The 24317-nt window shown below is 40.3% G+C and overlaps 3 protein-coding genes and 1 long non-coding RNA gene across 7 annotated transcripts in view; 2 read left to right on the forward strand and 2 right to left on the reverse strand.

Moving 5' to 3' along the window:
• Positions 1–4561, forward strand: part of LOC129754142 (uncharacterized) — an 85567-nt gene extending 81006 nt beyond the window's left edge. Inside the window, exon 6 of the mRNA XM_055750025.1 lies at positions 1972–4561. Coding sequence (XP_055606000.1) covers positions 1972–2333 — 362 coding nt within the window. The 3' untranslated portion in view covers positions 2334–4561. The remainder of the gene's footprint in view (positions 1–1971) is intronic.
• Positions 4562–6292: 1731 nt separating this feature from the next.
• LOC129750824 (uncharacterized) lies at positions 6293–6832 on the reverse strand. Its single transcript, XR_008738504.1, has 3 exons — positions 6695–6832; positions 6545–6626; positions 6293–6468 (listed from the first exon to the last, which is right to left on the reverse strand). It is a non-coding gene; the product is annotated as an uncharacterized LOC129750824 (long non-coding RNA).
• Positions 6833–7873: 1041 nt separating this feature from the next.
• Positions 7874–14524, forward strand: LOC129756292 (Golgi apparatus protein 1-like). Of its 4 annotated transcripts, none has more exons than XM_055753116.1 (7): positions 7874–8005; positions 8067–8567; positions 9243–10371; positions 10612–11476; positions 12552–13299; positions 13359–13465; positions 13536–14524. In XM_055753116.1, exons 2-7 carry the CDS (start codon positions 8252–8254, stop codon positions 13701–13703), a joined length of 3333 nt encoding a protein of 1110 aa, XP_055609091.1. In that variant the 5' UTR covers positions 7874–8005; positions 8067–8251; the 3' UTR covers positions 13704–14524. The 4 variants fall into 4 exon arrangements, 3 of the variants coding, with proteins under 3 accessions (XP_055609091.1, XP_055609090.1, XP_055609092.1); XR_008739435.1 differs by having other exon boundaries at positions 7954–8567; positions 13536–13924; positions 14337–14524; XM_055753115.1 differs by having other exon boundaries at positions 7954–8567.
• A 3219-nt stretch (positions 14525–17743) lies between these two features.
• LOC129750987 (acetyl-CoA acetyltransferase-like) lies at positions 17744–22636 on the reverse strand. Its single transcript, XM_055746217.1, has 5 exons — positions 22481–22636; positions 22284–22398; positions 18510–19360; positions 18282–18444; positions 17744–18212 (listed from the first exon to the last, which is right to left on the reverse strand). Exons 2-5 carry the CDS (start codon positions 22333–22335, stop codon positions 18094–18096), a joined length of 1185 nt encoding a protein of 394 aa, XP_055602192.1. The 5' UTR covers positions 22336–22398; positions 22481–22636; the 3' UTR covers positions 17744–18093.
• Between the last annotated feature and the right edge of the window lie 1681 nt (positions 22637–24317).

Raw genomic sequence — 24317 nt, forward strand, 5'->3', positions numbered from 1 at the left:
GAAAAATATTGAAAAACGTGATCAATATTACCTCGGATTACGGTAATAACTCCTTGGAATATTGTTTAGCAAAATTTAAATGATGAAGTTATATCTCTCAAAGACCGTGAAATAATTTTTACGTTTGTAAATGATCTGATCCCGAATAAATATATGTAAATTGAAACAAAGGTAATGTAACTGATACGCATGAACATAGAATTAAACTTTGCCCCAAATTGAAATTGAGGAGTGTAAATATCCGAAAAAAATGCAACACTTTGTATTGTGAATAACTTTTGAATTCATGGATGGAAATTGATGAAATTTTCAGTGAAGCTACCTAGTAGTGTAATGTTAACGTGTACAAAGTTTGGTGACAATCTGTCAAGTGGTTTTTGAAATAGCGTCCAATACTGGAGATTATTTAAAAAAATTTTTTTGACCAGAATCTAGAAAGATTAAGAAATGTTCCAGTGGAAGACCCAAGAACAGCTGGAAATAAACTATTCGACCAAAATTCACTTTGTAAGTCGTTTAAGAAGTCTTACAGGATCTAAACGTTAGCTACAATTTGCATAAAAGTGAAGATGATTGATTACACGAAGTGAGAGGGATATGAGAGGTTTTACCAAGCTCAATCCGAAAATATGAATAATGGAAGTGATAGGAATCTCAAATTTTTCTGACTGGAACAGACTTCATTTTTACAAGGTGAAAAGCTGCCCACCAGCAAAGTTAACGAAATACGGTGGTCAAATCGTGCGCAAAATATTTGGACTGCTTGTGGGGAGCCATTTTGAAAAATTTCGTTATGGACAGCAAAACAAACTTTTTAGCGGTCACTTGGCCGGATTCCAACCAAATACTGTTCGTTGACAAGTCTCGTCTGTATTTGGCGGAGATGAGCAAGGAGAAAAATTTGGAAAATTTAATGTCTAGTAGTTGAGGTGGCTAGCGATCTGTGGAAATTGCAAATTACTCAGTCGATTGGCACGATGAATGGCTAAAAATAAAAAGAAGTCTGCCTCCAAATGCGACCGTTTTCTCTGAAAAGCACTTCAACAGGTCCTACAAAGTTTATACTCTGTTTGCATTAGATCTGGAATTGTGCCATTACGCAAAAACGGTGGTGGAGTGATAAAAAGTCAAATATGTTCTTTTTTGTGCCAAAGTAGGACAATCGGTTAAATTTGTTATAACTTCGACAAAATTAAAAATTTTGAGTTGTTTTGAGGTAAAATTTCAGGAAACAGAAAACGTAATCAAAACTAGCTTTGATTTAAAAAAAATTGGTTCATATTATGCATCATAGATGGCACACGTGTTTCCCAAAAATTAAAGTCGAAAAATTTCTTCTTTGGACGTTATCTCAAAAACCACTTGACAGAACATCACAAAAATTTGAAAAATTGGAAATGTAAACATTACATTACTGGGTAACTTTGCTGAAAATTTGATCAATTTACATCCATCATGCATTCAAAAGTTATTCACAAAACAAAGTGTTGCATTTTTTTTTTTTTCGAATACACTACACAGCAAAGTTTTGCTGGTTTCCAGCAATTAAAAATTTGCTGTGTACGCTCTACAACTAAATTTCATCAGATAATTCGTTTTCATTAAATCATTCAACTTTTTTCCAGTTATGATAATCGTTAAAATAATTTTCACCGATCCATCCGTAAATTTAGCTGAACACGAGATCAAAAGTTCGAATTTTCTTCCGAACTATCGGAAATTTAAATAATGTATTTTTACTGAAACGTCGATAATCTGCGTCGGAAAATACGAGAAATGATACTTCTATTATATTTATTTAAATTATATTTATTTTAATATATTTAAAAAAATATTTCAAACTGGAACACTTTTTAAATCAAATGGCAGTTTATGTAGATATCAGTTTAGTTGATATCAAGTTTATTGTAAAATATTTCCATTAAATGTCACTTAATCAAAATAAACTCATTTGTTTATTCTTTCTTTCAGTGGCCGGTTGCATCTTCCATACCTGTCTGCTGCTGGTGCTGCTCCGTTGGAAACCCTCCCGGGACGACAGTGCGGTCCTCTACGTGATCCCAGCAGCCTGGGGTGTCTGCAACGCCGTCTGGGAAACCCTTACGACGGCCCTGGTTACCCTATCGCACAGCGCCAAGGTGGCCGAATTGATGTCCCCGCTGCAGGCTCTCCGCTTCCTAGGGCTCGGCATCACGTTTGCCTTCCACGGGTTGCTCTGTGAGGCTCCCAAAATTATCATTCTGGCCATCTTGCTGGTCATTTCGGTCGTTCCCTACACGATGCTGGAGCTGAAGCTGGAAGGCCAACGGAAAAGTGCCAAGCTTAGCTTGTGACGTTTCTGTGCCCACGATTACTAATACCTGGTCAAAAGAAAATACTTTTAAAATGATCTCGTTCCGGGCTCGAGGTATTTTAAAGATATTTGACGGTGATTGGTAATTGTGAGCTGCGGTGATGTTGGGAAGAGCTAAAATGTCTTGACTCAAAGATTGAGGTTGAATACGTCGTTTAGAAACCAGCAAGTTAACAGGAAATATTACGAAAAAATATGCTGTGGACATTTGTGTTTGGTCCATATGCAGTCTTCTGTGTAATAAAAATTGTGTCGGCAAAAGAATAATTCAATTATACCTTTTGTGTAGTTGTTCAAGTTAAAATTTTCAATCTAGAGTATAGAAAAAAAAAACAATTTAATTGTCATACCTCTGTCTTCAACTACTTAAAGTAAAAATGTGTCAAAAATATAGAGCTCAAGAAAGATTTCCTTTTAATTTCAATTTTTAAAAAAATGTCTTCTTTTAGATAAATAATTTCAGTTTTCTAATTAAAATTGAAAAACTAATCCTAAACAATTTTTTTAAACTTTTTTCATTATCAGTTTTGTGTTAGAATGTGAGGCCTCGTGGCTGATTTTTTTTTACTTCTGTGTAAATGTTTATACTATGTTTAAGTTATCGATTGAGTGCTTATCATACACTCAGAAAAATACTATTATATATACAATAAGATTCTCTTATGAAGTGGCGCCATAAGAAAAATCTATGAAATTCATAAGATTGTCTTATGAAGCGAATGAATTCTTCAGATGAACACCTGCTTCAATGAGAGGTTGTTGCTTTTCATAAGAGGGTCTTATGGAAACAGAAAATTTTACGTTTGAAGAGAAAATATCAAGATAATTGATGTTAAAAACAATCAGTTTATTTTCGTGGGTAATTTGTTGTTTGTTTACAATAACATCATGATCACCATAAGCAGCACATCAAAGCACGGTTCCAACAGTCATTCTGCCGCACCCGGTCCATTGAACTTATCCTTTTCGCCGGTCGACATGCTGAAAAGTAAACATAAAAATATGTGTTTACGTTAACAAATAATTTGAATGTTCACAAAAAATAAACTTACCATGTAGAATAACAAAATCACTTTCAACTTTGAAAAAAAACTGATGGCTCCACAACTGGTTAGTGCTTGGTACAACGACGAGAAAATGACTGATGTAATGAATGTGTTCATTATTTTTTCACAATGCCGCTTCTTCTATTTTTCATAAGAACATCGTATGAATATTGAAAGAATTTCATAAGACTCTTATGAAGAATTAGTTTCGACGCAAAAAAGTGGTTCATAAGATGTATCTTATGAAATTTATAATAAGATTTCCTCTGAGTGTACTGTTGGCCAAGTGTATATTATGCGATCTAAGCTAATAATATGTGCTATGATAGAAGAAATGAAGTTGCCAAACGAAACGAAAATAAATACCTTAGAGACAACAATCAAACTTCAGCCAAGTACTTGAATAACTATAGAAAAGTATTGAGATTCTAGTGTCTCTCAACTCAGCTAAGTAGAATCCAATAGACTCAAAATCACCAAATGCCAAAAATTAAACAAAAATCACAAAGTTTAAACTTAAAGATAATAAAAAAAACTGAATCGCTACGTGCCAAGATGCCTAAAGACTAAATAAGAAAGTAGAAACGAATACAAGATTTGATGTAGCACATTTAACTTGTACTTTAACAAAAAAAATTAAAAAGATTGAGAATACAGATAAGAAAAGGTATTGCTATCTGCACTGGAATAATGACTTTAATCGTATAAAAATGTGTTGTATTTATCTAAATTTGGCCCCAATGTTTAATTTAAATGGGTTAAAAACCACGTCACAGTGTTGAGCTTAGTTCGAAGCTTATGGATGTTGACTGACCTTTTCTGGTGTCGTTTCCGGTATCCTTTTACAAAATTTATGTATATCTGTATACTGTTTGTGTTTGAAAATGTAAACCGCGGAAAACAGAAGCCTAAAATATTGAAATAGCTCAATGCTGCACATAGAACGTAAAGTTAGACAAAAAAAAATGCACTCACCTTTCCGATAGGTGTGCTCTATTTTTATCAGAAGAAATCTAAATTTCTATACGAAGAATCTTTTCCCGGAAACCAGAAACTAATTGTAGACTGCATGATAGTATTAACTAACTTGTAGAAACTAACTTTTCGCATAGAATCTGTGTCTGTATCTGAAATCTTGCTATGGAGGGTAAATAAAGTGAAGAATGACATAAATAAACGATTTCAATAAACGAAGAAAATTTGAGAAAATTCGTTTGAAGTAAAATAAAACTTAAGAACTTAATTCAAAACAAAAAGCTATAAGTTGAATAAATTCGAAAACTTATTATAGAAACTTAAATTCTTAAACTGAATCTGAATTTAGATTCTGCATCTTAATTCTAATAATAAATTTGGAATTTCAATTCTCAATGTGATTTCTGAATTTCAATTCCGAATCTGAATTCTGAATCTTGATTCTGAATCTGAATTCTGAATCTGAATCTGGATCTTAATTCTGAATCTGAATTCTGAATTCTGAATCTGAATTCTGAATCTGAATTCTGAATCTGAATTCTGAATCTGAATTCTGAATCTGAATTCTGAATCTGAATTCTGAATCTGAATTCTGAATCTGAATTCTGAATCTGAATTCTGAATCTGAATTCTGAATCCGAATTCTGAATCTGAATTCTGAATCTGAATTCTGAATCTGAATTCTGAATCTGAATTCTGAATCAATATTCTGAATCTGAATTCTGAATTCTGAATCTGAATTCTGAATCTGAATTCTGAATCTGAATTCTGAATCAATATTCTGAATCTGAATTCTGAATCAATATTCTGAATCTGAATTCTGAATCTGAATTCTGAATTCTGAATTCTGAATCTGAATTCTGAATTCTGAATCTGAATTCTGAATCTGAATTCTGAATCTGAATTCTGAATCTGAATTCTGAATCCGAATTCTGAATCTGAATTCTGAATCTGAATTCTTAATCAATATTCTGAATCTGAATTCTGAATTCTGAATCTGAATTCTGAATCTTAATTCTGAATCTGAATTCTGAATCTGAATTCTGAATTCTGAATTCTGAATCTGAATTCTGAATCTGAATTCTGAATCTGAATTCTGAATCTGAATTCTGAATCTGAATTCTGAATCTGAATTCTGAATCTGAATTCTGAATTCTGAATTCTGAATCTGAATTCTGAATCTGAATTCTGAATCTGAATTCTGAATCTGAATTCTGAATCTGAATTGACAAAATAGAATTTATTCACGTTCATTTTCCTTTGAACTGTAAGGCCGATGACATAGTGAATACGATGCGATGCGATGCGGTGAATGCGGTTCAATGCGGTGAACCACATTTGATGAAAATGTATGTGAATCGCTTAAACCTGACATACTCAACGCGGCGAAGCAGATGTCAATTTGTTCCGCCGCTCGAGTTCGCGTAGGCTGCGTCCGTAAATTTTCCGCCAATTCGCATCGCATCGCTCTCACTATGTCATCGGCCTAAGGCCGATGACATAGTGAATACGATGCGATGCGGTGCGGCGAATGCGATTCAATGCGGTGAACCACATTTTATGAAAATGTATGTGAATCGCTTAAACCTGACATACTCAACGCGGCGAAGCATATGTCAATTTGTTCCGCCGCATGAGTTCGCGTAGGCTGCGTCCGTAAATTTTCCGCAAATTCGCATCGCATCGTATTCACTACACGCTAACTTTTGGCTACCCCTTAACGAATACTTTTGACCCGTTATTGAATAAGACTGGGAGAACTCCTTTTAAAGGATACAGCCGCTGTACCCTTTAAGGGGTACTCAGCTTGATAACGCTTGCAGCGGATGAAAATTACCCCTTATTCCAAACGCTTGTAGCGGAAATTACCCCTTATTTCAAAAGCTTCCGTATGGTGGAAATTGAAGATTAGGCTTATAGAAAATGTGTTTACTGGAAGATAAATAAAAACAAAATGGTGTTTCATTTTGTTTATTGAAATGCCATTTATTTTTAGATTTGAAATAACTTTAATTAATTTTTTATTTTTTCTTTCTTTAGTCGATTGGAATAATCGGTTTTTCGCTTGGAATTCTAACCATCCTAAGATGAATCCTAAAACACAACAAAACATGAAATTAGATCTTAATTTATTTTTTAAATTGCTTTTCACAAAAACCACCAACTTTACCTTCAATGTTAGTCCGCCGCGGTGCATATTTTCTTTAATTCTTTTTGTGTTCGACTGGTTCGTCCGGAATTTTGCAGGGATTCTGAAATAAAATGAATGAATATAAATTCTGAGAAAATACAATTTATTTTTTTTACAATTACAACTTACCACAACCTCTCTCATCATGCCGAATTCAACGCTTTTAATGTAACGCATCTGAAACTACCCTTTTTGAAGGGAATCGAGCTTTTCTAAATAAGGGGTAATATTGATCCGATATAATGACCCGTTATTTGACAGATAATGCACGCTAACTTTTGGCTACCCCTTAACGAATACTTTTGACCCGTTATTGAATAAGACTGGGAGAACTCCTTTTAAAGGATACAGCCGCTGTACCCTTTAAGGGGTACTCAGCTTGATAACGCTTGCAGCGGATGAAAATTACCCCTTATTCCAAACGCTTGTAGCGGAAATTACCCCTTATTTCAAAAGCTTCCGTATGGTGGAAATTGAAGATTAGGCTTATAGAAAATGTGTTTACTGGAAGATAAATAAAAACAAAATGGTGTTTCATTTTGTTTATTGAAATGCCATTTATTTTTAGATTTGAAATAACTTTAATTAATTTTTTATTTTTTCTTTCTTTAGTTGATTGGAATAATCGGTTTTTCGCTTGGAATTCTAACCATCCTAAGATGAATCCTAAAACACAACAAAACATGAAATTAGATCTTAATTTATTTTTTAAATTGCTTTTCACAAAAACCACCAACTTTACCTTCAATGTTAGTCCGCCGCGGTGCATATTTTCTTTAATTCTTTTTGTGTTCGACTGGTTCGTCCGGAATTTTGCAGGGATTCTGAAATAAAATGAATGAATATAAATTCTGAGAAAATACAATTTATTTTTTTTACAATTACAACTTACCACAACCTCTCTCATCATGCCGAATTCAACGCTTTTAATGTAACGCATCTGAAACTACCCTTTTTGAAGGGAATCGAGCTTTTCTAAATAAGGGGTAATATTGATCCGATATAATGACCCGTTATTTGACAGATAATGGGGGTTCTCAATAACGGGTCATTTTTACGCCTTTAAGGGGTAGCCAAAAGTTAGCGTGTGGGGGTTCTCAATAACGGGTCATTTTTACGCCTTTAAGGGGTAGCCAAAAGTTAGCGTGTGTATGTCATCGGCCTAAACCGTGCCTTAAAGTACGCAGCCATTTCTTCTGTTTCTTTCTTCAACCCGAAAAAGCACAATACGGTTGTCTCATTCTGACCAAAGTTTGTTGTTGTTCTATCTCTGTTGTACGACCGGCGATTTTGCTCGCACCACGCCGAAAAACCTCAAAAAAACAAACTCATCAGAACGCAGCTGTCAAATCTTGCTGGTTCTTCTTCTCTTTTTTCGTCGAGTTCGCTTCGACGAATTTTTATCATCGCTGGACTGGACGGACACGTACCAGGGAACAGGTTTACAGTTTTTCGGCTCCCTGAGGTTCAGCTGAATTAATTAAAAAAGTTTATGTTTTAGTTTTCTTTTCTGAAGATTTCGAGAGTGAGCGGAATGTTCCGCCTATAACGGACCGACTTCCGGTCGAGATTCGCTCATCTGTTTTCCAAGTGTGTCAGAGAAAAGTCGAACCAGAAAAAAATTAATACCGGGAACAAAAGAACAACAAACCCTGGGATACCAACTGGAAAATTCAAGTTAATGTGATGGAAGGATTCGGGAAAGCCATCCTTCCGGTTCTTTTATTGGTAACCGTGTGGTCACCGACAACCCAAGCTCAGGCAGTCATCAATGCGGGTGGCCCACAAAATCCGAAGCTGCTGGAAGAGGTAGCCTGCCCGGAGCTTAGGACGCTGTGCCCGAGTGTGCCGGAAACTGCCGGGGATCTGAAGGCCCTGGAGTGTGTCCAGAATTTGCCGCAGGAACGGGTCGATGCGCTCAGCGAGGACTGTCAGCATCTGATTTGGGCCCACACCTCGGCCCTGCTGGACGACCGGAATGTGCAGCGACTGATACAGAAAGGTAATTTCTTCTGAAATTATTGTAAATGTAATTATTTTCAAATTTTGATTTTGAAAAGCTAAATTCTGGATGAATAACTTATGCCGTTTTCGTTTTCTCCACTAGCGCGAGGCAAAACTTTTTCTGAATAAACGAACAGAATCGTTACCCAGGACGATGTAAATATATGGTTGCTATACTCACCCTTATGTTTACCACCAACACTGACAACTTTTACGGGGTGCAACCGCCTGCTTGAGGTTCAAATCTCGGGCAAAACTAGTGGACTTCTGAATTAATAACCGAACATAATAACAGCAGTTAGGGCAAAACTCGTGGGTAACTAGGTTGCCACTGCCAATAAACGAAAACACTATTAGTATTGGCAGAGTCCTGGCTTGTATTGATGCAAAATATTCTTAAGCCTAAATTCTCCAAATTCTGATTTTTATACCGAATCCTCTCTAGAATTTATATCGAACTGAAAAACTCATATTTCCTTTCATGTTTTTCGAAATTTCTTGAATTTAAAAGTTAAAAGTTGTTTACAGAAATTGTTGTCAAATGTTTCCTATTCCGAACACCAGGAGCGCTTTTCAAAAACTACAGTGCAATCAATTTCAAAATGTACATGACTGTGTTAAGATCAAGAAAGCTGTTTTTGACTCAAAACTTTACGCGTTTGTATTCTTTCAGGTTGTCCGAAGCACTACGACAAGTTCCCCTGCACACCGAGCGCGGATCTTCCGGGTCAGTATCTGTCCTGTATAATCGACCATCGGGATCAGGTCAAGGGAAACGGGTGCCGGGAATACATTCAACGTCTAGAGTACGTAGCTTTCTCCGATTACCGACTAATAGGGCCGTTCCTCAAGGATTGTACCCGGGACATCGAAACCCTGAACTGTGGTCGCCTGGTCAACGATAACAAAAAAGTTTCCCAAGGAGAAACGATCGCCTGTCTCCAAAGCCATCTGGACACTTTAAGTGAAGTTTGCCGCAAGGGAGTGCTGCATCTGTCCGAGATTCAGGTCGAGGACGTAAAGCTAGATAAGCCGCTGTTCCTCTCCTGTGCCGTTGATGCAATTCGATTTTGTCCCTCGATTCCGGCCGGGTCCCAGCTGGTTTTGAAATGTTTGATGAAAAATCGAAACGATGCCGCCATGACCGACCATTGCCAAAAACAACTGCTTCGTAGAGAGAAGTTGATTGCCCACGATTATAAGCTCAGCAAGGGTTTGACGAGGGCTTGCAAGGAAGACATCAAACTGCATCACTGTCGCCGGGGTGTTTCTGACGATAAGGACGTGCGGTTGGCACAAATTTTGCTTTGTTTGGAAGGCGTTCAGAAGAACAACACTAAGCTGAGTCAGGATTGTGTGGTCGAAATCAACGACCACCGACGAATGCTGATGGAAGACTACAAACTTTCGCCGGAAATTCTAACTGGATGTGCTGGGGACATTGATAAGTTCTGCAGCAATCTAGATGCCGGAGGCAAGACTATCCACTGTTTGATGGATCACGCTCGACCGAAGAAAAAGAAGGAACGACGCGTCACTGAAGTTTGTCAACGTGCTCTGGAAACTCTGGTCAAAGTTGCCGATGCAGGCGAGGACTGGCGGGTTGATCCGGTGCTTAGGCAGGCCTGCAAACCGGTGGTGGATGTAGCCTGCTCCGATACTGAAGGAGGTGATGCACGAGTTATGTCCTGTCTGATGGAAAAGTTGGGTACCAATTTCATGAACGCCGATTGCGAATCCGCCCTGCTACAGATTCAGTACTTTGTGGCCCGGGATTTTAAATTGGATCCGCAGTTGTACAGGTAACTAATGGCTAGTTCATAGCTAAAGCGATATGCACACAATAGAAATTTGTCTTCAGCTTGTGCCCCCACATGATTGTCGAACCATCCATATTTAACTGCCAGTTCTATTGGCTCTTCTTGTACTTCAAAGCTTAACACCTATATTTTTATTCTAAACCGCTATTCGTTTTTTTTTTATTTCAATTCTTTCCTTTAAAAATATTTCTTACCGATTAATTTTTAAATTTTATCTTTTAGAAACTGCAAGGACGATGCCATCAAATTTTGTCGGGCGAAAAAAACTTGGGCCGATTTGGACACGGCTCAGATGGATCCGGAACGAGGTCCCCTGATCCTGCCTTGTTTGCACCGGTACGCCTATCACCCGGAGAAGGACTTGCAGCTGAAGCAGGAATGCTTCCAGGAAGTCAAACGCGTAATGCGGCAGCGAGCCCGATCGGTCGATCTTATTCCGGAAGTCGAAGATGAGTGCATTGACGATCTCTCCTACTTTTGCTTCGACAAAACAGGAAAAGGCGAAGAAATGCAATGCTTGCAGGATAACCTAGACAAACTTGCGCAAAATTGCAAAAACGCCGTGGTTCGTTTCACAGAAGAGGAGGCCGCTCACGTAGAACTGAACCCGGTAATAATGGCCGTTTGTGGGGACGCTATGCAGAAACACTGTTCCAACATTCTTAAAACCGGCAAAGACGAGGGAGAAATGATGGAGTGCTTGATAAACTACAAAAACTACGCAGATATGAGGGTCGACACCAAATGCCGCGCCGCTATCGAACATTTCCAGATCATCTCACTTAAAAACTATCATTTCACCTATAAATTTAAGGAAGCCTGCCGCCCGTACGTGACCCGCTTTTGCCCGCGCAGCAACACCAAGTACGACGTCGTCGCTTGTCTGAGCGAGGTGATGCGCAACGATACCATCAAGGAGGCGAAACACTCGATACCGAAGGAGTGCCGCAAGGAGGTCCGGGCCCAGCTGTACCAGCAGCGGGAAAACATCGACTTCGATCCGCTGCTGAAAGATGCCTGCCAGGCCGAGATCGCGAAGCTGTGCTTCAACGTGCCGCACGGATCCGGTCAGGTGAATAAGAACAATGCAAGTGTGATTTGTCCTTTCATTCGTTCAGTGTTATCATCTAATCGTTGCTTTTGCGTGGGTTTCCATGATTCAAGTGTTTGCAGATTCAAGATTAAGCATTTAGAATTCAGAATTCAGAAGATTCCGAATTAACATTGATGATTCGAATTCAAGATTCAAAATTCAGATGCAAGTCTCAGATTCGAGATTCACATACAGAGTCAAGAACTAAAATTCAAGGTTCAAATTAAATATTATAATACAAGATTCAGGACTTGGATTCTAAATTTGTTTCGGGATTCAAGGTACAAATACAGAATCAAAATTCAATAATCAGATTCGCGATTAACAATCAAGATTTAAATTTACCATTAACTTTCGAATCTACTGTCAAAATTCAGATTCAAGTTCAAGACTAAAATTCAGATCCAAATTCCAGATACAAGATTCAGATCAAAGATGCTGATTGAAGATCCAGATTTAAGATTCAGGATTCTAGTATTAAGATTCAAATCATCAGTAATTCAAGATTCGGACTGAAGATTTAGATTCTAGATTGAGGATTCAAATTTGATGTTCCGATTTAAAATTGAGGATTTATCATAAAGATTAAGATTCGAATTTCAAGATTCAGATTCACTATTCAAAATCTTTGATGTTTAAGATTAAAATTCGAAATTCCAGCTTCAGATTTGACATTTATATGGAAGGATTAGATTCAAGATTCACAGTCAAGACTCGAATTCCGATTCAAGAGTCAGATTCAAAATTCAGTGTCAACATACCGTGGCAAGATTCACCATCCAAAGTCATCATTCAGGTTCAAGATTGAGATTCAATTTCAAGATTCAGATTGGCTTTGGAATCAAAATTAAGTTTCCGAATTCTGATCCGAAATGCGGATATAATATTCGGTTTCAAGGTTATAAGAATTATTACAACTTAATGTTTAGAATTATTCTTCAAATCTGTGATTGTATTTAGATTACAAAGTTAAATCTATGGGTTCGGAAAACTATTCATTTGTCCAACATGAACATTCTGTGGAATGTAACATGCACAAACCAACAAAATTAATTCCACCTTCCAACAGGTCCTGGAATGCTTGCAAACCAGCCACGACAAACTGGGAGCCAAGTGCCAGCACATGTTGTTCAACGTGAAAAAATCGGAACTGAGCGATAGCTCAACGGACTACATGCTCATCAACACCTGCCAGGAGATGATCCATCAGTACTGTCGCGACACGGATCCCTCCAAGGTGCTGGGCTGTCTGAAAATTCACAAAGACGAGAACCTTTTCGACGAGAAGTGCCACCTGGTGGTGGTGAACCGAATGATCGAGCAGAACCTGGACTATCGGTTCAATCCAACGCTGCAAACGGCCTGCGCCAAAGACATCGCTCAGTATTGTACGGAAATCGTGGCCGGGGCCAAGAATAACGAGGAGCTGGATGGGAAAGTGGTGGCCTGTTTGAAAGTTAAATTCCGGGAGGCTAAACTGCACGCCGAATGTGAGCGGCAGATGACCGAGGTTCTGCATGAACAAGCCTTGAACTACAAGTTGAACCCGCTGTTGCAAAGTCTTTGCAAGGCAGAGATTGAGGTGCTGTGCGCCGAGGCCGTCGAAGCCGGAGCCGTGGAAGATCACGGGAAGGTGGAGGAGTGTCTGAAGGAGGCTTTTTTGCAGCAACGGATCCAAACTCGAGCCTGTAAGGTTGAAGTTGCGGAACTGGTGCAAGAAGGGCAAGCTGATATCTATGCTGATCCCATGCTACAGCGTGCTTGTGCCGTGGATCTACTTAAGTACTGTTCCAACGTTCAAAGTGGAAACGGAAGATGTAAGCTAGATTTGAATGATAGAATTGTTTCCTTTTAAATTGACCGTTATATTTTTCAGTGCTAAAATGTTTGGAAATCATCCTTCAGGATGAATCGAAGGCCCTGGACGATGACTGCAAAAAGACTCTCATGAATCGAATGGAAATGTTCCGTAATGCTGCTTTGGTGAGTTTATCTTCCTTTTTTCTACATTTTTTTTTCTACAATCGAAGTTAAATTCACGTCCCGTTCCCAGGTCCAGCCCCAGGCGGAAAGTTTCGGGCAGCTGTACAACCAGGTGGTAACGTCACCCTCCAAACACTACTTCGCTCTGGTTTTGTTCAGCTTCGTTGGGTTCGTGTTCATTTTCGGGCTGCTGTGTGGCCGTGTGTCCCGCCGAACGATTGCCGCCAAAAATAAATAGTCCCCGGTGTCAGCGTCGGCGTCGGCAGCGTCGTTGTTGGCAGCCTCTTGCTGCTGTACCCGAAGAGGGCAGTACCGGGGAGGTTGCTGCTTGAAGTTGGCACCTAGGCGAGTGCCACTGCTGCTGCCACGGCACAATCGACGACGACAATCCGCTACCCCGGTCCGTGGTAACCCGGTGGCTTATCTTTAGACAGAATACCGCGGCGGGCAGCGCTTAAGGTAAGACAAATGTTTGTGCCACGGAATCGATTAGAAATTTTGGTCAGTACTGTCTTGTCCGCCACTTTTAGGCATCTGTGTTATATAGAGTTTAGTTTATATAAGATTTTCTCGAGTCAAAATTCTAAAACATTGATATCGGCTCCGTAGCGGCTTGTTCTAGTTTTATTCTTATTCATACACAAAACAACCGTTTTTGTGATGTCGGTATTTTTTTCGCTCCTCCGTGTAATATATTAGTTAGGTGATGTCATTTTCAATTATTGTGTGCATTTGGACATTTCAGTTTGAGTTGATCAAACTGCTTTCGCTAATGCATATCTCAGAGCAGCTACCATATTATAAGTAAGATTTATTATTCACTTCCCTTTCTCTCTTCAAAAACTTATATGGCATTCTAGCGTGAGAGTAGCCTGCGTTTGGGGAACGTAAGAAATTTAATGAAACCACTAATCGTAGCATTTGAGAACGGGGCAGATTTAAAAAGAAAACACATGGAACGGACCCCCTTAGAAGACATTTTTATACATACCGGTAGATTTTAACTGATACAGTAAGATCAAACTCAAAGAAATGAATTAATAGACAGTTATAGAAAAAGGTGATCTGTTTTACTGAATCCGATTATCCTTGAAATTATTCCGTGTTCCGTGAATGTGATTGTGGATGTGATGGTAGAAACTGGAATGACTTTCCAAGAGTTTATCAACTCGACGGTCAACAAGATCTTATGTGCTTTTCCAACTCAGCGGTTCTACTTCGTTACTAACTAAACTGCTATCTCGTACTAACAGTTGATCAATTTCATCTAGGTTTAAACACATACAATCATGCACTCTACAACGACCTTGTTCCGGTTCGGCGATCTTCCAGTGGTTCGTGGTCCGACGACCTTCAAATGGCTCCAAAGTCTGGGCTCAACGATCTTCCAATTTGGTCCGACATCCTTTTTGTGATGAAGTTTGGGATGAAGATAACGCACACCTTTTTCCACTGAGTGGGAATATAACTTCGCCAGCAACTTTAAATGGCTCGAATGTACTTATCACCCAGTTAACCATTGACGGTATAAAGATTGCGCGCGATTTGCGGAGAGCTTCTTCGCGTCTGACATTCCGGCTGGGTCTTCCAGCCGGTGTGTCCATAATCTCTATCCCTTCGATGGATCCTGGGAAATGCTTACTTAGTAGTAATTGAAGTGTTTCTTCTGGGTCTGTAGTGAACTCTCCATTGTTTTTCTTCAATTGACCCAGTCCATTTGCGAACCCAGTCCGAGCGCTTCTATCGTCGTAAAGAATCTTACCATTCGGCGTGTAAAGCCCTTGTTCCTTACCCTTGTTAACCCAAGGTTCCTGGATAATGGCAAGGTCCAGGTTTTCGGAGACGAATCTTCTGAGTAGTGTACTTGAGGCTCCTACAGCATGATGAAGATTCGCCTGAACACATTTTAGGGTGTTCATTTTTGAGGTTATTTTGCCCGTGATGGTGGGGCAAAGCACCTGATTTTTGCCGTTTGCACATGTTTGTTTTCTCGTTTTGGTTTGCTCCATTTGTTAAGGTTTTTTGAAAGTTTTTTGTCAGCAGGTTTGTTGATGGTTACTTTACCTTTAAAACTGGTCATTCCACTCAGGGATGGTTTAATTTGATCTTGTTCCAAGCATGGGCTCATGCTCAACAACTTAGTCCCTTCCGGTGAGCAATCTGCAATGAACTTACTGGGGATATTCTCATTTTTCTCGTTTGTCCCTGAGTCTTGTCCCTGGTCCTGGTTCTTTGAGATCGAGAGTTGACGAAGTATTTCCTTTGCTTATCGACTCGCCTTCTGTGGATTAGACCTGGTCTGTTGCCAACTGGTCCTTTACAAGGCCCTGTTTAGGCTGCCCGGGTCCTTGAACAGCTTTATCGGTGGTGTTCCCTTCAAAAGTTCTGCTTTCTGGATTTCTTTTGGTTATTTTCCAGATTTTACTGGAACCAAAGTATACGACGAAGTTCCTCGTTTCCAATTTTTTTATCGAGGTTTCGTCAACGGTCTTTTTGTGGATATCGTAAAATCTCCAGCTTTCAGTACTAAGCTACGTTTTGGCTTTCAATTGTAGCCTGAATCGTACCGATATCTTCCTCAGCAGCTCCAGGTAGGTGAGCCTTCAGGATCTCCGATCTTACGATTTGATTATCTCCAACGACGACTAGCTCAGCTCCTACCCATGGCTTGATTGATGGTGTGATTTGCTTTAGCTAGTCCGATGTAGCCTGGTCAAGACGCTTCACAACCTTGAAACCAGACTTGTACGAACATTGAGCGAACTCCGGTTTAAGTTTCTCCTGTCTTTGACCGAGAACTGCCCGTTTGATCGCCTGCTGTACCATTTTCAGTTGTTCTGTTTTCAGCTGTGTGCTGGGAAAATCTTTGGCTAATATGCCTACCCTTACAGAACCAGCAAAGCTTGCTTTGTTCGTTTGATTATAGGTGTCTCGCTGGGGCTTGAGGTCCTCTGGCCTTCTTGGCTCTCGATTTTCCACACTGCTTGAACCATCGTTATCTCCACTGCGCCCCGTTTTGCATTTTTTGCAGGGGGCGTACTCTTTCGTAGCCGTCTTTTGGCCGCACCACTTAGCTGCCGTCCGTGTGTCGAGATTTTTCTCTTTTTTCAGCATTGTTTGTTTGTTTGTGAACATATTTTGATCCCACGAGTAGTAACGGTCAGCTGCTGTGTCAGTGCCTTGCTGTAACACAGTAAGGGCTGTATACTGTGGGGTGCGCCCTTGTGCCCCACAGGTTCCGTTAGCGACTGAGATTCCCTCCAGCCATACATCCTATCGTCACGGTGCCTTAGGATTGGGCCACCTCCTCACTTTGCTATTGTCGAGTTGACAACATTGCCCGGGCTCCGCCGCCAGCTGCGTATGCACTTTTAGCAAGCTGGCATTTGTGATCATATGACTCGTTGAGGCGTTAGGACCAGAATTATGGGCCCTATTACATAAAACGAGTCGAGTAACTCGACTCGACTCCGGTCACTGTCGAGTCAAGCGAAATGTCGTATTACGGTAGTCGAGTGAAACTGATCGAATAAAAAAACCGAATCAAAGCCAACTTGGCTCGGTAATCGTGACAGCTGAGTCACGAACTTTCAAGCAGTCGACTCAGTCGAGCTACTCGACTGAAGTTCGACTCGATTCGACTTCTGTAATACCAAAATGGCTCACTCGAGTAAAATGACTCGTGACTCGTCTTATGTAATAGGGCCCTATGTTTGTCAATCCTTCCAGGTTGTCAACCCTCCATTTGAAACCCCAACCAAGGCTTGGAGCTACAACTTACAGTATCTCGAGAAAGGCTTCAACACAGCCTGTTGACACAGCTTTCGAATCGTACCTTTTTGATTTCTCATCGTAAAACTCCTAGACATGTGCCAATTAGGTAATGTGATAAATCGAGCCCCTCGACGCTTCCACTTGCTCAGGAAAAGGGAACAGCTGGGTGCGTAAGTCTCACCAAAAGTGTGAATTGGGATTAGAGTTAAACCGTACTTTAAGCTAGCATTGTTTTTAAATGGAGTTGCCGTACAAAGCCTAAGATCTTCCAAAGTTTTGTTTTTTCTTCTTTCTTGACGCGCCCGTTTGTAGATTCCGCCATTCCGCTTCAAGTCTTTGGCTCACATCTCGTGGATGTGCTTTGGCGGCGGGTTGTACAACAACTACTCAGAATACTAACAGTTCAAGGGTCAGAACAAACCATCTAGTTAGAGGCAGATGGATCACAAGAAAGTTTCGGTTTAGCAAAAAGTTCTTCTAGATTGAAATCATAAACTCGCCAAACTTTAGAAAACACGTTTTATTGTCTTCCACATGCCATGCGCTGCTGCTGTCGAATGGTTGAGTCCTTCAACGTCTAATGTACAATACTATTGGTAGAAATCTTGTGGGCTTGAATACTTTATGTTCATAACTCGTGTAGTAGTGATTGGTTGTTAGCTCTTCTAATTTTCTAACTTTTGCACTTGCACTTGAGGTAACGAAAGGAAACTTAATAAGGCTCTTATACAAAAAAAATGTTGCAAATATAGAAAAATACTAGCCATCGTTACATCGTAATCGTAGTTGTAGTTAAATAGTATTAGTACGGTTGATCCTTCGAACGGGAAGGCCATTTTGTTGCTTTTCTCTCATCAAACCATTTCAACGGCTAGCGCAACGCCCATTCCACCGCCCACGCAAAGCGAAGCCACACCTTTCTTTCCTCCAGTGCGCTTGAGGGCGTACAACAGCGTTACCAAAACACGGCAGCCTATAAAATTGGATGAGAAGTTTGTTAAACTAACCCATTTTCACTCGAAATTGAAAACAAATTCCGTACCTGACGCTCCAATAGGGTGACCCAAGGCTATCGCACCACCTCCAACGTTGACCTTATCCCCATTAACTCCCAGGCCCTTGTTAACGGCCAAGGCTTGCGCTGCGAAGGCCTCGTTCAGCTCGAACAGATCGACATCATCCAACTTCCAGCCAGCTTTTTCAACCTTAAATTTGTTAAAAGTCAATTTAACGAAAAATTTAAAATCAAAACAAGACTTCTCCAACCCACCACTTTCTGAACAGCACTAATCGGGCCGGCTCCCATCGTCTTGGGACAGATTCCGGTTTGGGCGTAGGCAACGATTCGGGCCAAAGGTTTCAGGCCACGCTTCTTGACCTCCTCGCCGGAAGCCAAACAAACCGTCGCCGCTGAATCGTTGATTCCGGACGCATTCCCAGGCGTAACGGTTCCGTCCTTAATGAAGCACGGCTTCAGCTTGGACAAGCTCTCGGCCGTTGTGCCATGTTTGGGGTATTCGTCCTTGTCGAAGGTGATCGTCTCCTTCCTTCCCGGAACCTGCACGGCAACAATTTCCTCCTTGAAGTAACCGTTCTTCTGCGATTCCTCGGTCAACTGTTGGCTCTTGGCTGCGAACGCATCCTGCTCCTCTCGGCTAATGCTGAACTCCTTGGCCAGGTTCTCTGCCGTCACACCCATATGCAGATCGTAGAAGGCATCAGTGAGGCCGTCGTTCAACATGGTATCGACCATTTTGGCTTCGCCCATTTTGGTTCCATTTCGCAGGTGCATCACGTGCGGAGATTTGGACATGCTCTCCTGGCCACCGGCTACTATGATCTTTGCATCCCCGGCACGAATGGCCTGGTAACCTAGGGCAACGGTCTTGAGGCCGGATCCGCACAGCATGTTGATCAGATAGGCCGGCACCTCTTTGGGTACTCCAGCTTTGAGGGAGGCCTGCCGGGCCGGGTTTTGACCTTGGCCAGCGGTCAGCGATTGGCCCAGGATAACTTCGTCCACATCGGCAGGTTCGATTCCGGCTCGGGCCAAAACCTCCTTGATGGTTGCCGCTCCAAGTTCGGCAGCCGTAAGAGACGATAAGGTGCCCAGGAAGTTGCCTGCGGGGTGAAGGAAAATTGGTAAGAAGACGCACAATATGTAATAGGTTTAAAATAACGTTTAACTAAGCATGAAATTATTTTTTCTTCAGGTAGAACCAATGTTTGAAAATCGATGGCTACAGGAATTCCAATCGACAATTGGAAGGTTCAGCGTGCACCAGTTGACCCACGAAAACGGCCTACGACTCAAAGATTTCGCCGCCTCCAAATGAATGGCCAAACGTATTACCTTTTTTTAGCACCGCCTCCTACATAAGTATACCTGTACCAAACGCAATCACAGATCGACTACGTTTCGATAGACAGCCGGTACTTTTCAGTCATCATTGACGTCAGATCCTGTCGAGGCGCCAACATCGAGTCAGACCACTATCTAGTGATGGTGAAGATGCTCCAAAAAGTCTCCGTAGTGAATAACACGAAAGCGATGGCCACCTTGTTAAAATATCGCACGACTGAAGCATCCTGAGGTCGTAGTTAACTAAGCGCAATCGCTCAAGGCAGCGCTGCCGGCAGAGGGCGAGCTTGACGAAGTCCCTCTCGAGGACTGTTGGGATACCATCAAGACAGCCATCAACAGCCGTTGCGGAGAACGTCATCGGACATGTGGAACGAACCCGAAGAAACGACTGGTTCGACGAGGAGTGTAGGAGGGTGATGGACAAAGAGAATGCCGTACGGGCGGCAGTAGTGCAAAGAAGTAACCGACGAAATGTGGAAAATCATCGACAGCGCAAGAGGCAGCGAGTCTGAGTTTTCCAGGAGAAAAAGCGCCTTCTGGACGAAGACGAGCTCGAGGAGCTGGATCAGCTGTATCGTTCCCAGGAAATACGAAAATTCTATCAGAAGCTCAAAGGCTTCGTGCCGCAAGCCGAAATGTGTCGGGATAAGGACGGATGCATCCTGACGGACAATCGGGAGGTTATCAAAAGCTGGAAGCAGTACTTCGATGAACACCTGAACGGCGCACATACAGGAGTCCAATACGGTGGCTGAAGGTACATCGCCGGCGTATCCAACGACGTAGAGGAGCCACTCCCTAAGACCAAGCCCACCGGACGTTGCTATTTCGGTCGGTATTTTGGATGTTTTGATTGGTTGCGTTTTTATCTACTTACTGATTTTCGCACCCATTGTTGCTATCCAGGTTGGTATTTGTGTTTGTTTATTTTCTGATAGCGACGCTAGGCTGCGTAGCTACATAAACGCATTCTGTAACAACCTACTGCTCGAATGCTAGCAAGTTAGCAACTGTTGGTGCGATGATGGGTTGCTGAATGCATTTACTCGATTCGAAGTTTAGCAACCATTGGTGGGCCTGGTCTAAGATGAGTGAAGTTAAGGAAGTCATCAACTTCAGATCTGTCCTAATCTAAATTTCAAATCTGAATCTGAAATCTGGATTCCTTATCCCAAATTGTGATTTCTGAATCCAAAGTCTGAGTTTCAAATCTTGAATCTAAAATCTCAACATGTAAATCTGATATTTAAATCTACATCTGCAATTTTAACACCGAATTTGAATCTAAGATCTAAACATGAGTCTAAAATCTGAATCCAAAATCTTAATCTGAATTTTTAATCTGCATATTAAAACTAGACCTAGAATTTGATATTTTACATTGAAAACTGTAATTTGAATATGGAATCCTAATTCTTAAATTTAAAATCTGCATCTCATTTTTAAATTTTAATAAGAATTCTTGATTTAAATCTTAAGTTTGATTACATAAACTGATTAATGGGGATGAAAAAATAAAGTGATTAAACCTGTACCTCAGATGTGACTCTGAAACGTTGAAATTCAGACGGGGAAAGAGAAATAATTTGCTCACCAATCGCTATTTTTGCAGTATAATTTACATTTCTGATAGGGGTAGATTAGCCTAACTCGGTGCAACGGTCATCAATTTATCACAATTTTCTCCGGACACGAGAACTTGAAAGTATTGTTGTTGCCATATATTGAACCTAAATGTGCAGAGACGTCATTTGAGATAATAAATATTCCATTTTTGCCTAGCAGACGGCTATTATCTGATACCAAAAAGCTACGTCTGGCTATTGTTAGAACGCTCAACAGTTGGCACAAACAAATTTCCAAAAAACAGAAACAAGTTTTCGATTATCAAATCGCGCATCTCGAAAAGAGACGAAATTATGTGAAACCAGAACCGCGCTTAACCGGTGTGACTAGAAACTAACCCTGCTGATGACACCTTCGTGTTATTTGCATAAATAAGCGTCTCGCGGCTGAGAGTCTAAACTAAACGCTTTGAATATTGACTCTGGAATGTAAAGTACGACTGACTGACTGACTATACAGATATATGTAAAACAATTTTACATTCTGCGCCTTATTATTTGTTTGTTTCTTGACTGGGCAATTGTGCTCAGTATTTTATCTGAATCTAGCGTTTGTGTTAATTTTTTTTAAAAGGTATGTACCTTCTTTAGAAAGCTTCCCAAAAATTTTTGATTGGCAGGCACTCGAGATTCAATGTTCTGATCCTTTTTCGAGTGACTTTAAATGTCTGTATTTACATTATAACAGCATCATTGCATTTTCTTTTGTTTGCAAAGTTGCATTTTTTTTTAATAAACTAAGATTGGCAACGCAAATTTCAAATGATGACTCTTTACTGATCTTTTCTAAGGCCTTCTAAATAAGAGATTATAATTTGAAATTTGTTGTTACAATCATTTTTTTTTAAATATTGAGCTAAATTCGTTTAACTTTTCTTGTTACCGGTTCTAAATTGGAATGTAAACAATTGCCGAATCTTGACAGAAAATGTAAACACACTAGGGTACACGTGCTTAAAAAATAAAATAGCAATTGCACTAACGGGACTTCTTATGCCTAGTGATTAACTAATTGGATCATTTCGGATCCCTGGTTAGTGACATCGTGACTTACCGATGGGGGTCCTGGCGGCCGATACGATGTAAACTTCCTCTGATGATGCCATTACTAAATTGTGGTATTTATTTCAATTCTTTCAACCAACCGGGAATGCAATCGAACGAGAGACCTGATGACGAAACAGCAAATTTCGAACTTTCTTTTTCAAGGGGGAACGGTAAAAAAGAACAACAACAAATCGGTAGGCTCACCTTACTTGCGGTTTGTGGAACGACACCAACGACCACGTCCTATCGGGTGCACTTGTGGAGTGTGACTACCAAATTTTCGCCACCCGTTCGCGAGAGGCAGAGTTCCTTCAGTGTGTGTTGGTAGTTGGATAACCACGAGGATAGGAAAACTGGTTTTCATTTCATCGAACACCAGCAGCAGCATCAGTGAAAAGCAAATGCATAACTTTTGTTTGAGTCACCCCACTGCCCCGCACACGCCTTTAGCATAGCAACCATATCGTATGATTGCTGCATGTGTGGAAATTTTCTCTCTGATTTTCACTCTCTTTACAGCATAAACGCATGCCATCCAGCGTTGCCACATTTAAATCTGTATTTTCGAGGCAAAAAATCTTTTTGATCTGTATAAAATCTCAAAAATCTGTATTGAAATCTGTATCCAAAATTTTCCGGATTCCGGATACTAACATTGCACTACGGCGACCTTTTTAATATGCGTGGTCCACTAATCTAGTTGCCCTCTTCATTATTGCGAACTGCGACACTTGTGGGATCTTTCAAATCGGTGTTAATCCTGTGATTTTGCTACATGCAATCCGCTTTTTGGTTTATTTGTACAAATAATTGCGACTTCGTAACATTGCACGAAATCCAATTTCCAGAACAACTAACAAAATATATATCCGCTACCGCTAAATGTAAAAAATAACCAACTTAAAAGTGGATATGTTTCGAAAAATGCAATGATCTTTGTCCAACCGGGGTTTAACAATCAGATGGGATTTGAAAATTGTGTCAATTGTCTCTGATCAGTTTCTGAAGTAAGTTAATGATATTTAACTAAGTACCATTAAAAATTACATTTCGTGTAATGCAATGTCTGATCTTGGTAAATGGTTTTCGAACACAGGTTTGAAAACTGTTTTCTAACCCTTGCATTGATGCAGTTCCGAACTATAATCAGGAAGATTTTTATCATTTGTGAGCATGAAATGTATCACAGATTTTTTTTCATTTGCTGAAAATCTGTATAAAATCTGTATAAATTTCCAATTATCTGTAATCTGTATATACAGATTCTTGGTTTGAAAATTTCAAAAAAATCTGTATGTTCACTGAAAAATCTGTATATGTGGTAACGCTGATGCCATCGCCCAGAGAATCTTTTATTTAAAGCAGTGGCGTAGTCAACAACTGATGAGTCAAGTGATGAGATATTAATAATTTTTAAAACATTCCGGTAAACTTGAAAAATTCAAATTTAAGGTTGTAGTGTTCGCATTTTGTAAACAATTTTGACGATAAGAAATAAAGTCGCAAGGCAATGACGAGAAAATAAACCGCCGCAACGTAAGAAATGTTAATAGAAGTCAAATTTTGGCAACAACCTTATTTAGACCTTTGAATGGCTTTGACCCATCTGGCCTCATATGGCCGAACATAAAATCAAACTGATCAAATCTGCATCAGCCGAAAATAAAGATAGAGCCTTCTGGATGTCAGCAACAGGTAAGGCGCAGATATTGCTTCTGACAATTACCTCGTCCTCGGTGAGCTACGATTGCGACTTGCGCGTGTCGAACGACTCGAGGAGACTTTCGGATGTCGATACGACATCCGCCGTTTGAAGAGTCCAGACGTGATTAGAGCATAAGTTGACAACCTTGAACCCCGAGCCTCGAAACTGTTGATCGACGGAACAGTCATAGAGAACAATAGTGTGGAGTCAAGAATTCTTCCATAACGACGAGTTTAACCAACGACGATTAACCAAAAGTGCTGCGTTCAATTTTGTCAAAATAGCATATTTATGACATTTGAGTTATGCTACGAAGTGTAGCACACTAGCAGCAAA

This window comes from Uranotaenia lowii, chromosome 3 (genome assembly GCF_029784155.1).
Source record: "Uranotaenia lowii strain MFRU-FL chromosome 3, ASM2978415v1, whole genome shotgun sequence".
NCBI lineage: Eukaryota > Metazoa > Arthropoda > Insecta > Diptera > Culicidae > Uranotaenia > Uranotaenia lowii.

Bases quoted from the DNA above. Each gene is read 5' to 3' on its own strand.
- LOC129750987 (XM_055746217.1), bottom strand. From the start codon at position 22,335: ATGGCATCATCAGAGGAAGTTTACATCGTATCGGCCGCCAGGACCCCC. The intron at 18,445-18,509 runs GTGGGTTGGAGA...AACAAATTTAAG, and splicing joins TTAGTGCTGTTCAGAAAGTG to GTTGAAAAAGCTGGCTGGAA. The intron at 18,213-18,281 runs GTACGGAATTTG...CCAATTTTATAG, and splicing joins TCACCCTATTGGAGCGTCAG to GCTGCCGTGTTTTGGTAACG.
- LOC129756292 (XM_055753116.1), top strand. From the start codon at position 8,252: ATGGAAGGATTCGGGAAAGCCATCCTTCCGGTTCTTTTATTGGTAACC. The intron at 8,568-9,242 runs GTAATTTCTTCT...GTATTCTTTCAG, and splicing joins GCAGCGACTGATACAGAAAG to GTTGTCCGAAGCACTACGAC. The intron at 11,477-12,551 runs GCAAGTGTGATT...ACCTTCCAACAG, and splicing joins GTCAGGTGAATAAGAACAAT to GTCCTGGAATGCTTGCAAAC.